The sequence below is a fragment of the Lactuca saligna genome, chromosome 8 (assembly GCF_052625555.1).
Source record: "Lactuca saligna cultivar CGN05327 chromosome 8, ASM5262555v1, whole genome shotgun sequence".
Lineage (NCBI taxonomy): Eukaryota > Viridiplantae > Streptophyta > Magnoliopsida > Asterales > Asteraceae > Lactuca > Lactuca saligna.
Window position 1 is genome coordinate 170535689 of NC_136424.1, and position 12136 is coordinate 170547824.

The window sequence follows — 12136 nt, forward strand, 5'->3', positions numbered from 1 at the left end:
CTTACGTTGTTTGGTGTTATTTGTTTCAGGTACTAGTGACGACCGTGGGAAGGCGCCGGCTTGATCAGTACACATGCATGGGATTTTAAGAATTTTGAGATCTTGGGATTTTTGTATTACTTGGATTGAGTTTCAAACATGGTTGTTTTATGAATATTAAGTGAATTATGTTTTATAAAAAAAATTGAAAATTTTGTTTCGAAATTTTCGGTGTTACACACTAAGTGTTCGTGGTCCTAGGTTTGGACTTAAAATGAGTTTGCGGCCAAGATATGCACCAAAACAAGGGTTTACGGCCATACAAGAGTTAACGGCCGTAAACTCTTGATGTTCATGAACTTTATGATGTTTCAAGTCTAGGAATCATGTGTTTATCAAGCCTAACTAGAACATAGAAGAGATACTTAAACTTTTGAGGGTTCATATGGATTTCACATCCTAAGAACAAGTGTATGTTCTCGGTGAAAGTTGATGATCTTGAAGATCTAACGAAAAGAGGTATTTTCATGGATGAAATCATAGGGTTTCACTAGATTAAGCATGGTACCAACTAACAAATGGAAGAAACACTTACTAAATTAATGATCAAGATGAAAACTCTTGATGATAGTTGTGAGAAAATCGAGTTTCTTGAGTTGGAAGGGTGAGAAATGGTGGAAAATGAAGGAATATCACTCATAAGGCATGAGTTCACGGCCATCCAAGGGTTTACAAACGTAAACTCCATATGATCGAGTTTTCCAGCTTGAATGCTACTCCATGAACTCTAGTAGATACTTCCTAATACCAATTCTTTGAATGTACTATTCTTAAAACACTCAAATAGACCCTAAATAATGTTAAAAGATAGCATAAATGATTCTGAATTTGATTAAATTGAATGGTTGTACAAGATAGAAATTTTGGGTTGTCACACACATGATCCATTGATCTATGATAATCTACGTGATACCGATTGTCATCCTTAATTGGTCATATATTAGTGTGTCGGTTAACCACATACTCTCCATTAACGACCAACAAGGTGCAATGTGTAATATTATAGATTACCACCAAATTCATATTTTTCTGAAGTAACTAAGATTGGGAATTTTCTAAACGAATTTTGTTACTTTATATTGTTCATTATACTTATTAATGAGGATTTAATATCCTATCCTACCCGTTCGGCAAACGACCCTCTACTAGTCAAGGAAACAGTGGGTGAGAGTGGACACCCATTTAATCGCTATTTTAGAGCAAATCTCCTTATACCCCCTTATAGACCAGCTTCGTGAATGAGGTCTACTAACCGTAAGACTGAATCTACTTATATATATATATATATATATATATATATATATATATATATATATATATATATATATATATATATATATATATATATATATATATATATATATATATATATATATATAGGTTCAGGTTCATTTGAGACCATTCTAATTTTGTGAGACCGTGAGACCAAATCTAAAAATAATTTTAAAATGCAAAATAAATGGAAAAATCCAAAAAAAAAAAAAATTTAAATATTATTTTCGGAACTTGAATTAACTAAAAAAAATATATAAAAAATATAAAAAAAATAAAAAAAAACAAAAAAAATTCCGTTTTTTTTTTTTTTTTGAAAAATACGTGAAATATTCTAAATAGAATATTACACTGACATATTCTAAAAAATAATTTTATAATGAAAAATAAATGGAAAAATCTAAAAATTCTGTTTTTAAATATTATTTTCGGAACTTGAATTAACTAAAAAAAATTTTAAAAAAATAAAAAAAAATCTATTTTTTTTGAAAAATACGTGAAATATTCTAAATACAATATTACACTGTACGTATTCTAAATATAATTTTAAAATGCAAAATAAATGGAAAAATCAAAAAATTCTTTTTTTTTAAATATTATTTTCGGAACATGAATTAACTAAAAAAAATAAAAAAAATAAAAAAAAAATTTTAAAAAATAAAAAAATGCGTCTCACGGTCTCACAAAATATAGGTGGTCTCAAATGAACCTAACCCTATATATATATATATATATATATATATATATATATATATATATATATATATATATATATATATATATATATATATATATATATATATATATATATATATATATATAAGTATTAAGCTTTTAATATTATAATAGTATAAGGGTGTATTTTAAACATTTAAAAATTCTAGGGTTTTTAATCAAATTTTAAATTTTCAAAAAATTAATACCTTTTAATTTTAAAATCTTATATATTAAAACATTGATTTAATAATTATCCAAAATTAAACAATTAGTTTAAATTATTAAATCATAAAGGATTATCGATTAAATTAAATAATTAGACAAAACTGCGAATTTGGTCCTTGTGGTTTGCCAAAACCTTTGGATGGGGTCCAAATAGTTTCCAGCTTGCACCAAAGGTCCAAAATCAAGGTTTTCTTGGGTTTTTAGTCCATTCCGTCATTGACCGTTTGTTTGGGGCCGTTAGTGCCTACACGTGCCCTCCATGTGAGGGCATTTTGGTCATTTTAGGTCAGCTTTTTAATAATATCATATTTCTCCCTTATATACATATACGCAATCCTCTTCCTCTTCTTCATTTTTATTTACAGAGAAGAATCCTCTTCCTCTTCTACTTCGTCTCTTCTTCTTCATCTCTCGTCTACTTCTACTGCTACGAGATTCAAAAATGGTGCTCTGCTTCTGTGGGAATGTTGCTGTTGTGCGAACCTCATGGACTTCACGAAACCCTGGTCGTCGTTTCTATGCATGCCCTAAAATGGTTAGCAAACTGATATTAGGTTACAGAGAAGTCGGTAGTTAAGCAATAACTCTTCTACTTTAATGTATTCTTGTAGGGATCCAGATGTGCATTTTTGGGGTGGTTCGATCCCCCTATGTGTCAAAGATCAACTGTTATCATACCAGGACTGTTGAGAACAATGAATAGGTATGAGGTTGAAGTGGGCAAGCTGAAGATGTGTTTGCTTGTCTCGTGGATTTTGTTTCTGTTGTTTGTGCTGTTTTGGAAATAGGAATTAGAGGTTAGGACTTTTTTGTTGGTAGTAACCACTTAAAAATGTTGTCTTTTGGTGCTAGAAGGTTTAATTGTGGTTTATATATGTTTTTGTTGGTAGTAACCACTTAAAAGTGTTATCTTTTGGATCATTGTATATGTAATGCTTTTATGACAATGGGAAGTGTAATGGTTTTATCCTTTTATGAATATGAAATTATAAAGGTTTGATCTTGACATGATATGCAAGTGTAATGGTTTTTCTCTACGTTTGAATATGCAATTATAATGGTTTTATATGCATACATTAAGTACATTGCCATAACATCTTCATGCTTTGACAGTACAACATAAACAAATAACAAACAACATTACCAAAAGGGGACCATAACAGATAAATGCCAAAACACAATCATTACCAACAAAGGGCATTAAAGTACATTATCAAAAGGGCATCAAAGTACATTATCAAAATGGAGCAAAAAAAAGGCAACAAAGTACCAACTAAAGTGCATTAACAAGTCTTGACAAACATAAAAAGTACTTAAACATCAATTCCCATCTTTGGCCTTGCAGGTCCTGGCATTGTGACCCTTTTGCTTACACTTACTACATGTAACAGTCAAAAACTTCCTGCTCAGTGATTGAGTTTCATTATCATTTTGACTTTGACTGTTTGCTTGCCTCTTACGTTGCTGGATTTCAATCCTTTCCTCTGCTGTAATCCTTCTTTTCTTTTTTGGCCTGCCTATAGCTTTGTTGTGTGGTGGAGGCACAAGAGTTGTTGGGCAGTCACTCTTAGGCCACATGGCTCTACCTTTGATAGGCTCCACCTTGAAGGAGTACATCTCTTTTCATGTATCAAGCCAATACACCTTATGCACATAGGTGTATAGTTCTCCTACCTTTTCATTGTTGTCTGCCATTTCATTTAGGCTTGCAATAGCATGTTTGCAAGGAATTCCAGTAAGCTCCCACTTTCTACAACTACACTCCCTTTTCTCCATGTCCACCACATGTTGATCATTCCATGGACCTTTAACCTAATACTTTTGTCCCCTATTCCATCGTGCATGATACTTGCTAGCTAGTGTTGTGTTTGCTTCCAAAATCCTAGTACCAGTTGGAGTTAATGGACCTTGACACTTGTTTAACACCTTCATCACATTGCATACTCTCTTCATAAGGTACTCTCTGATGAACTCCAAACAACTGATAATGGGTTTGTCTCTCCCTTTTACAAGTTTGCTATTGAACACTTCACAAAGGTTATTCAATAACATGTCTGAAATTGCCCTTCCTAATAGTTCATTAACAAAACAACAGTTAGTGTATATCTATACTACAATAAAAAATAAGACAACAAATTGAGAAAATACCAGAAAAATGACTTCTAGCCCAATGATGTGGAGGGATTTTCAAGAGCCATTGATATGCTTCTATGTCATAATTCCTTAACTCTACCATTACAGCTTCAAACTCTGGTATGCTGGTGGCTGTAGCACACCTCCAAAAATACTCCTTGTACTCTGTAGTCTTCAATAACATCCTCATGTTCTGGTATATGTGTCTAATACAGAACCTGTGTTCTGCATTAGGGAACAATTGTTCTATGGCTGGTAGAAGACCCTGTTGTCACCAAAACAAAATAAGAAATTATCATTAGTTTGTAATGAAACTAGTATGCAATATTAAATGTAACTATAGTACCTTCTGTCTATCACTGATAAAGGTGAAGTTGGAATTTGAATACAAGTCAAGATCTTCTGCAAGACACTGAAGAAACCATTTCCAACTTGAAGTGTTTTCACTTTCAGCAACAGCATATGCCAATGGGTAGGTTCCATTGTTGGAATCAACACCAACTACACTTAGTATTTGACCTGGGAAAGGTCCCTTCATGAAGGCTCCATCTAAACCTAAAAATTCTCTCAAACCTGCCTTAAAACCTTTCTTCAAAGGACCCAAACACACGTATATCCTTCTGAATTGCCTGGTTGGGGATGAAACCACAGGTTCTGAAACCACATCAATCTTTACAGTTGTACCTTCATTTGTCTTTTGTAGCTCTAGTACATAGTCTCTCAAAGCTGCATATTGCTTTACGTAATCCCCTGCAACATTTTTGGTGGCTAATGCTTTTGCCCTAAATGCTTTCTCTTCTGAAATACTAACTCCATAAGTTGATTGGAGTTGCTCTTGTAGGGCACGAACAGGCAGTCCAGGGTTAGCTTCAATCTGATCCATAATACGTTTGGAAAGAAATGTTGCTGTGCAAGATCTGATTTTTCGTGTTTGGAGGCAGATGTGTTTCTGATTATACGTCTTAATAAACCAATAGTCCTGTTCACTTGACCTAGATGCATGAAGTTTCCATGTGCATTTAACTTTATCTGAGTTTACATCTTTACCCTTTACCTTTTTCCCAGGGGTAGGTCCACCTACCCCACTTGCATTTAAAACTACAGTTCCATCACAAACAGTTGTTAATCTACTCTTGTCGTTTTTTGTGAATGAGATATTCCTCCTTGTCTCTAAAGCATGCTGGTCAATTTTATCTTTCAATTCTTTCTTGGCTTTATATTTCTGCCCAATATGAAAAGCTACCTTGTGCACCTCACCAGCAGAACATAAGGTTTGTTTCCCCAGCTCTTTGATCATTTCTCTTCTTTTCCTGTTGTCCCCTGAGTCATCACTTAGTGAATCCCACTCGTCATTGTCAATTACCTCCAAATCATCTTCTTCAACACTATCTTCATTTCTTTGACCACCCATTCTTTGACATCCATTGAACTCTGCTTCTATATCAATATTTAGATTGAAATCCTCCATGTCAACGTCAACATCTTCAATTATGTTGTCCTCATCAATCATAAAGTCACTAACTTCATCTTCACTGTTTTGATTCTCAAACTCAATGTCATCAGGCTCCTCTTGTCTGCACTCATCATTGAAAGGAATATTATCTTGGCCTTCAAACCCATTAAATGGGATGCTATCTTCGTCTTCAAACCCTTCAAAAGGTTGAAAGTTTGTCATTAACTCATCATCTATGTTGATGTTAGTTGAAAATTCATTGACTCCTTGAGGATCATTATCCATGACAACTCTATACCCCTCATCTGCAAATCCTTCTATACCCTCACCATTGGATTTGTTCACATCAAGTTCTTCATTCACATCAATCTCTTTGTTTAACTCTTTTTCTGCATCAACTACAACAAATTCATCTACAAATCCTTCTACACCCTTACCCTTATCAACTTCACCACTTGCCATTGTTTTTTCAGCACCTTCCCAATCCAATTTAAGCATTCTACTACAAGACGATGCCCCTTTACTATGTTTCCAACCTTTAGACCTACTAAATTCAGGTGTTGCTGATTTGTATAAGGTTAATGCTAACCCTAAATCACCCTCACCAACATCAATTTGGATTGGAGTTACCACTTCATGAGCAACTACAGGTGATGAGGATCTAATGCAATCCTGCTTCTCCATGTCTTCTATTATAACCCTTTTTGGACCAGTTGGGGACATAAAATATGTAAGCAAGTTCGTTTGACCATGCTCTGTGTACACTTTAATCATTTTGTTATTATGGGTAACATATCGTGAGAGATTACGCACATCATCATCGTTACCTAATGCTCGGAGTCCAAAGTCAAATCCTTCATTAGGCAAACGGAAATGGTAATACATGATTTCAGTACCATCATACCCTAATTCTCTCATCATCGAGTCTAGTTCATGAACAGAAAATTCATCAATGTCGACAACATCAAAGTACCTTACTTGGCCATTAATATACCTGATATTTGGAAACTTTGTGAAACTCCCTCCGTGATGAAGTTCAATAGAGAATATGTTGGGGTAACCATCTTCAAAACAGAAAGAGACGATTATTAGTTAGAGTTTTTCAAAGTTTGAAGCTTGATCATAAAATACATAGTTTTTCTAAGTTTGAATCTTACCATAAACTTCTTGAACGTTGACAATCTCTCCAACATTTCTAAGTCCCCACATTTTCAAAGTTTCAGATGATCGTTAGGGTTTTTGCGTTTGAATCAAGAGGTATGAGTAGAAGACGAAGGAGTGAGGAATGAGTAGAAGACGAAGGAGTGAGTACAGTCTGAACTCTTATTAATTGAAGTGGCGGCAACGGAGGCTGACCTAAAATGACCAAAATGCCCTCATATGGAGGGCACGTGTAGGCACTAACGGCCCCAAACAAACGGTCAATGACGGAATGGACTAAAAACCCAAGAAAACCTTGATTTTGGACCTTTGGTGCAAGCTGGAAACTATTTGGACCCCATCCAAAGGTTTTGGCAAACCACAAGGACCAAATTCGCAGTTTTGTCAAATAATTAATTTCACCTAATCCCTTTATGCCGTAGATTTCGAAAATTTAGGAAGGTATATTTCAAAATCTTTAGTTATCCATTTAAACAATTAAAAAGATAATTGCCAAATATAACATTATCCTAATTCATAAAATTTTGAAATATAATCTTGGGGAGGAAGGTATTTTCGAAAACCCTAGGGTTTACCAACCCTAAAATTGAAAATATGGCTCCAAAGGAAAAGGGTTCACGAAACCCTAACAAATTTAGAAAACTGGGGTTTTGAAACCTAGATTTCGAAAATCCATCCCTAGGGTTTATTTGCCATAAACCCTAATTTGTCAAATTCATACTTTTGTATCAAATATAATTGAAAACAACAACCAAAAGCCATGATACCACTATTGCGTTTTATACATAGCAAACAATCATATGTATGAATGCAACCCTAATTTAAGAATCTATGTTTTCACTATTAGATATACAAGCATTGAACACAAAAACTAGAAACCCTAGGAGGCACATGTAATTTTCGAATATAACATATAATTAGGGTTAGGATACATACATTTATTTTCATATTGTAAGAAAAATCAAATCCTTGAAGATCTTGAACTTTAGTAGCAAGCGCCATAAGTGTCGCGCCTCTAATGTGTCACAAACAAATGTAGCAACCAAGGATTACTATCGAGAGAGAAAGAAGGGAAGTGAAAATTCAACTCTAAACCTTTCTCGGAGTGCATCGGACAAAATCCAACTGTATAGGGGTTTATATAGGTGATAAGAAATGTTTAGGATAAGGCAGGTGTATCTTAGAAAACCCTAATCCCTTAACTTCCTCCCTAAGGCTTCTATGGCACCCTTAGAGCCCAAGGAAACCCTACGACACTCTAGATTTTGTTCCCTGCCTCTAAGGGAGGTTCTAAAATATTCAATGTTTAACTTTTGAACATTGTCATATTTAGTCCCTGCAGTTTCAATTAATTCATTTAATCCTAAAATTAATTCCAAATTAATTTCTGATTAAATGTTAATTAAACAATATGATTTCTAATTAATATATTATATCCATAATACATTAATAAATCATTTATCTTGATTTCAAATTAATTTATTAATCAAGTAATAAATTAATAAATCATTATTCTCTTTCTAAGAGTTATTCTATTTAATTGTCAGGTTTGAAGGCAACCCAAAAGGACATTACTACTATCAATTCAAGTACATATCAATTATAGTTATGGGCTTAGACACCTAATCCAACACATTCTTAAAATAATGTATTGTTTTGTACTTTTAATTTAGCTTCTTCTTTATTCCATATTATATTCTTTAAAGAATGTTTTTTTATATTTTTTTAGCAATGATAAATTATTCTTCAAGAATCTAAGTTGTGCATTTGTAGTTAATTTTTTATTTTTCAAAAATGTATTTTCTATTCATAGTAATGCTTATTATTCTTAAATAATTTTAGTTATGAACTTGTAATCCATGTCATATTCTTCAAGCATAATAAGAATGATAAAGAAAGAAAGTTGAACTTATCTCTAGAAAATGTTCCTGAAAATTTAATTTTCAACAATGTTATTTTGTATTGCTTAAATTTTGATTTGAAATTTCCAGAAAATTTTGGTTTGTATCATTTAATATCCAAAATTTTCTAATTTGTTATTAAACAAAATGACAAATTTACCTTTATTGATATTTTAAATTTAAAACAAAATTACTTTTTCCAGTTATTACCATCATGGCTATATTCATCATAACCACTTTTTTTATCTAATGGGCCAAAAAAGGTCATACATTCATACAATAGTTGTGATTCACATTTAATCCTAACCATATACTATATATATATATATATATACACACACACACACACACACACACACACATATATATATATATATATATATATATATATATATATATATATATATATATATGAACAGAGAGAGAGAGAGAGAGATAAAGAGAGAGAGGAGAGAGATAGAGAGAGGATTGTTCAAAAAAAATAACAGTAAATAGTTTGAAAATGTAAAAAGATTACTTTTATGTTTTTATTCTACAATGAATTTTTTATCTTCAACTTTATGTTATTGTTCAACAATAAATAAATGAATAGTCACACGTTAAAACTACTATTAAAATTTTGCTACAATTATGCACATACACAAATTTATAATAGAATAATAACATTCTAACGAATATATAAATAATCAGACATTGATATTGACATTGGAATTATTTCAATAATATACATACACAACATTCATTGCAGAATAATAATATACTCATAGTGTTTTATATTTTCACACTATTTACTAATTTATTTAACTTACTTCCATGTATATATATATATATATATATATATATATATATATATATATATATATATATATATATATATATATATATATATATATATATATATATATTGTTGTAAATAATTGAATGATAACATTTCCTAATGTCAAATGTGTAAGAGTTATTTTCAATTCTTATGATAAATATATCAAATATGTGTAAGAACTCATTAATTATGTCTAGTGATTTAACTAGTATAAATAGCACTATTACATATGTAAAAGATACACCAATTTGAATACTTTATATAAGTTATCAAATTCTCTCCAAATCTCCTTTCTTCATTCTTAAATGTCCTTTATTTAGTTTTACTAATCTTGTTTTAATTACATCAAATTTATAACACATTATCAGTACGAAAGCTCATCACATCTATCTTAATCAAGGTATGCATTACTTAGTAAAAACATTATTAATTATAAAAACCTGCATCATATTAAAATAATAATAATACTAATGAATTAATAAAACTTATACATTATGGACTACTAACGATTTTTATTTCTTATACTAACATTTCTTTATGTATTCTAATTTTTTATGCATACTAACATTTACATTATGCAACTAACTTTTATTTATGCATACTAACATTTACATTATGCAACTAACTTTTATTTATGCATAGTAACATTTATATTATGCAACTGACTTTTCTTTATGCATACTAACATTTAAATTATATTTATTTATACATGTTAATGTTTATTTTTTACTCTTCATAATTTTATTTTAACATTTACTAATATTTATTAATGTATCTAATTAGTAAAATTATACAAAGTAAAGTTATGTATTAGTTATAAATCTTATTAAATGATTTATAAATATACAAAACGGATATATATATATATATATATATATATATATATATATATATATATATATATATATATATATATATATATGCAACGGTTATAAACAGTAAAAACAACGACTATTTTTTTTACTATAAATAAACATATTTACCCTGCTTATTTTACCCCCAATAAATATTTCTCTCTTCTATCAAACAATTCAATTTCAAGAAATCAAGCTTCATGATGATTCACCCGTTTGTGATAATCATGACTATAATAGTCATGTTACTTTTCATCCCAATCTTTAACATCGAAGATAATATGGAATTTCATCTACTTTTAGGCTTGTATGCAATGTTAGCTTTACCGCTTCTTTTTTTGTGTAATATTTATTGAAATAAATGGGTTTTAATTTTTATTTTGCTTAAAATTTATAGTTACATTATGTCAAACATTGCAAAGCTCGAGTTTGCAGCACTTGAAGTTAGTTGGAAAAACTATGTGACATGGATGATAGATGCAAAAATGCATCTTGAGTCCATGGGAATCTCAAATGCTATAAATGAATTTAATAATTGCTTGGCACAAGAAAAAGCGAAAGCACAGGTTTTTCTTCGTAAACATATTGATGAAATGTTAAGATTTGAATATCTTGATGTTACTAATCCAAGTATTCTCTTGAATCTTTTGAAAGAAAGATTTGATTATCAAAAGGAAGTTATACTTCCAAATGCTAGAGATGAATGGAGAACACTTAGGTTTCAAGACTTCAAGAAAGTAAATGAATACAATTAAGCTTTGTTCAAAATTTGTTCACAACTCAAATATTGTGGACAAGAAGTTACTGATGAAGATATGTTGGAGAAAACTTACTCCACATTTCATGCAACAAACATTACCTTGATGCAACAATATCGGATGCAAAAGTTCACAATATATTCTGAACTGAATGCATGTCTGCTCGTTGCAGAGAAAAACAATGAACTCTTGATGAAAAACCATGAATCTCGTCTAACAGGATCAGTATCACTTCCTGAAGCAAATGCTACAAATACTAATAGTCATCGAAACAATACACGTGGACGAGGGCGTGGTCGTGGTCGAGGACGAGGCCATGGCTATTTTAATCGAAACCAAAGCCATAATGAAAACCATAATTCTAGTCGTGGACAAGATAATAATCGTGGTCGTGGCCAAACAATGAATAATTACCAACATTCACAAAGAAACAATGTCCACACACAAGATAAGGCCAAAGTGGCAAGGCATGACACTGGGACATTACAAAAATCTAATGGTTCATGTTACAGATGTGGTAGCACAGGCCATTAGTCAAGGACCTGTCACACACCTGCACATCTTTGTCAACTTTATCAAGAGTCCGTTAAAGGAAAAGGAAAAGAAGCAAACCTCATTGATAATGTTGAATTCACTCCGCTAAATATTGCCAATTTCTGCAATGACATGGAAGACATTAACTAAAAAAAGTCTATTATTGCTCTAGTAAAACTGTTTTTCCTTCGTTTATTTTGCATGTAATGCCTTTCCTTCAATAAATGAACTTTCGTTTAATAATAAGTATGATTATGTTTATTCACTTA

General features: G+C 31.2%; 3 protein-coding genes and 1 long non-coding RNA gene across 4 annotated transcripts; 3 read left to right on the plus strand and 1 right to left on the minus strand.

The window, feature by feature from the left end:
* The first annotated feature begins 2587 nt into the window (after nt 1-2587).
* Nucleotides 2588-3222, plus strand: LOC145013028 (uncharacterized). The gene is made up of 2 exons (XR_013664798.1): nt 2588-2788; nt 2865-3222. It is a non-coding gene; the product is annotated as an uncharacterized LOC145013028 (long non-coding RNA).
* Nucleotides 3223-3573: 351 nt separating this feature from the next.
* On the minus strand, nt 3574-4029 carry LOC145010298 (uncharacterized). Its single transcript, XM_078968858.1, has 2 exons — nt 3928-4029; nt 3574-3855 (listed from the first exon to the last, which is right to left on the minus strand). Exons 1-2 carry the CDS (start codon nt 4027-4029, stop codon nt 3574-3576), a joined length of 384 nt encoding a protein of 127 aa, XP_078824984.1.
* Nucleotides 4030-10802: 6773 nt separating this feature from the next.
* LOC145010299 (uncharacterized) lies at nt 10803-11330 on the plus strand. Its single transcript, XM_078968859.1, has 2 exons — nt 10803-10882; nt 10973-11330. The coding sequence occupies exons 1-2, from the start codon at nt 10803-10805 to the stop codon at nt 11328-11330; spliced, it is 438 nt and encodes a 145-aa protein (XP_078824985.1).
* A 60-nt stretch (nt 11331-11390) lies between these two features.
* On the plus strand, nt 11391-11867 carry LOC145010300 (uncharacterized). Its single transcript, XM_078968860.1, has one exon. It carries the CDS (start codon nt 11391-11393, stop codon nt 11865-11867), a length of 477 nt encoding a protein of 158 aa, XP_078824986.1.
* Nucleotides 11868-12136: the final 269 nt, after the last annotated feature.

What these genes read in the sequence shown, in the direction of transcription:
- LOC145010298 (XM_078968858.1), bottom strand. Translation starts at nt 4,029, where the DNA reads ATGGAGAAAAGGGAGTGTAGTTGTAGAAAGTGGGAGCTTACTGGAATT. An exon ending in TGGCAGACAACAATGAAAAG is followed by an intron (nt 3,856 to 3,927) that starts GTAGGAGAACTA and finishes TACTCCTTCAAG; the next exon opens with GTGGAGCCTATCAAAGGTAG.
- LOC145010299 (XM_078968859.1), top strand. Translation starts at nt 10,803, where the DNA reads ATGACTATAATAGTCATGTTACTTTTCATCCCAATCTTTAACATCGAA. An exon ending in TTTCATCTACTTTTAGGCTT is followed by an intron (nt 10,883 to 10,972) that starts GTATGCAATGTT and finishes TAAAATTTATAG; the next exon opens with TTACATTATGTCAAACATTG.
- LOC145010300 (XM_078968860.1), top strand. Translation starts at nt 11,391, where the DNA reads ATGTTGGAGAAAACTTACTCCACATTTCATGCAACAAACATTACCTTG.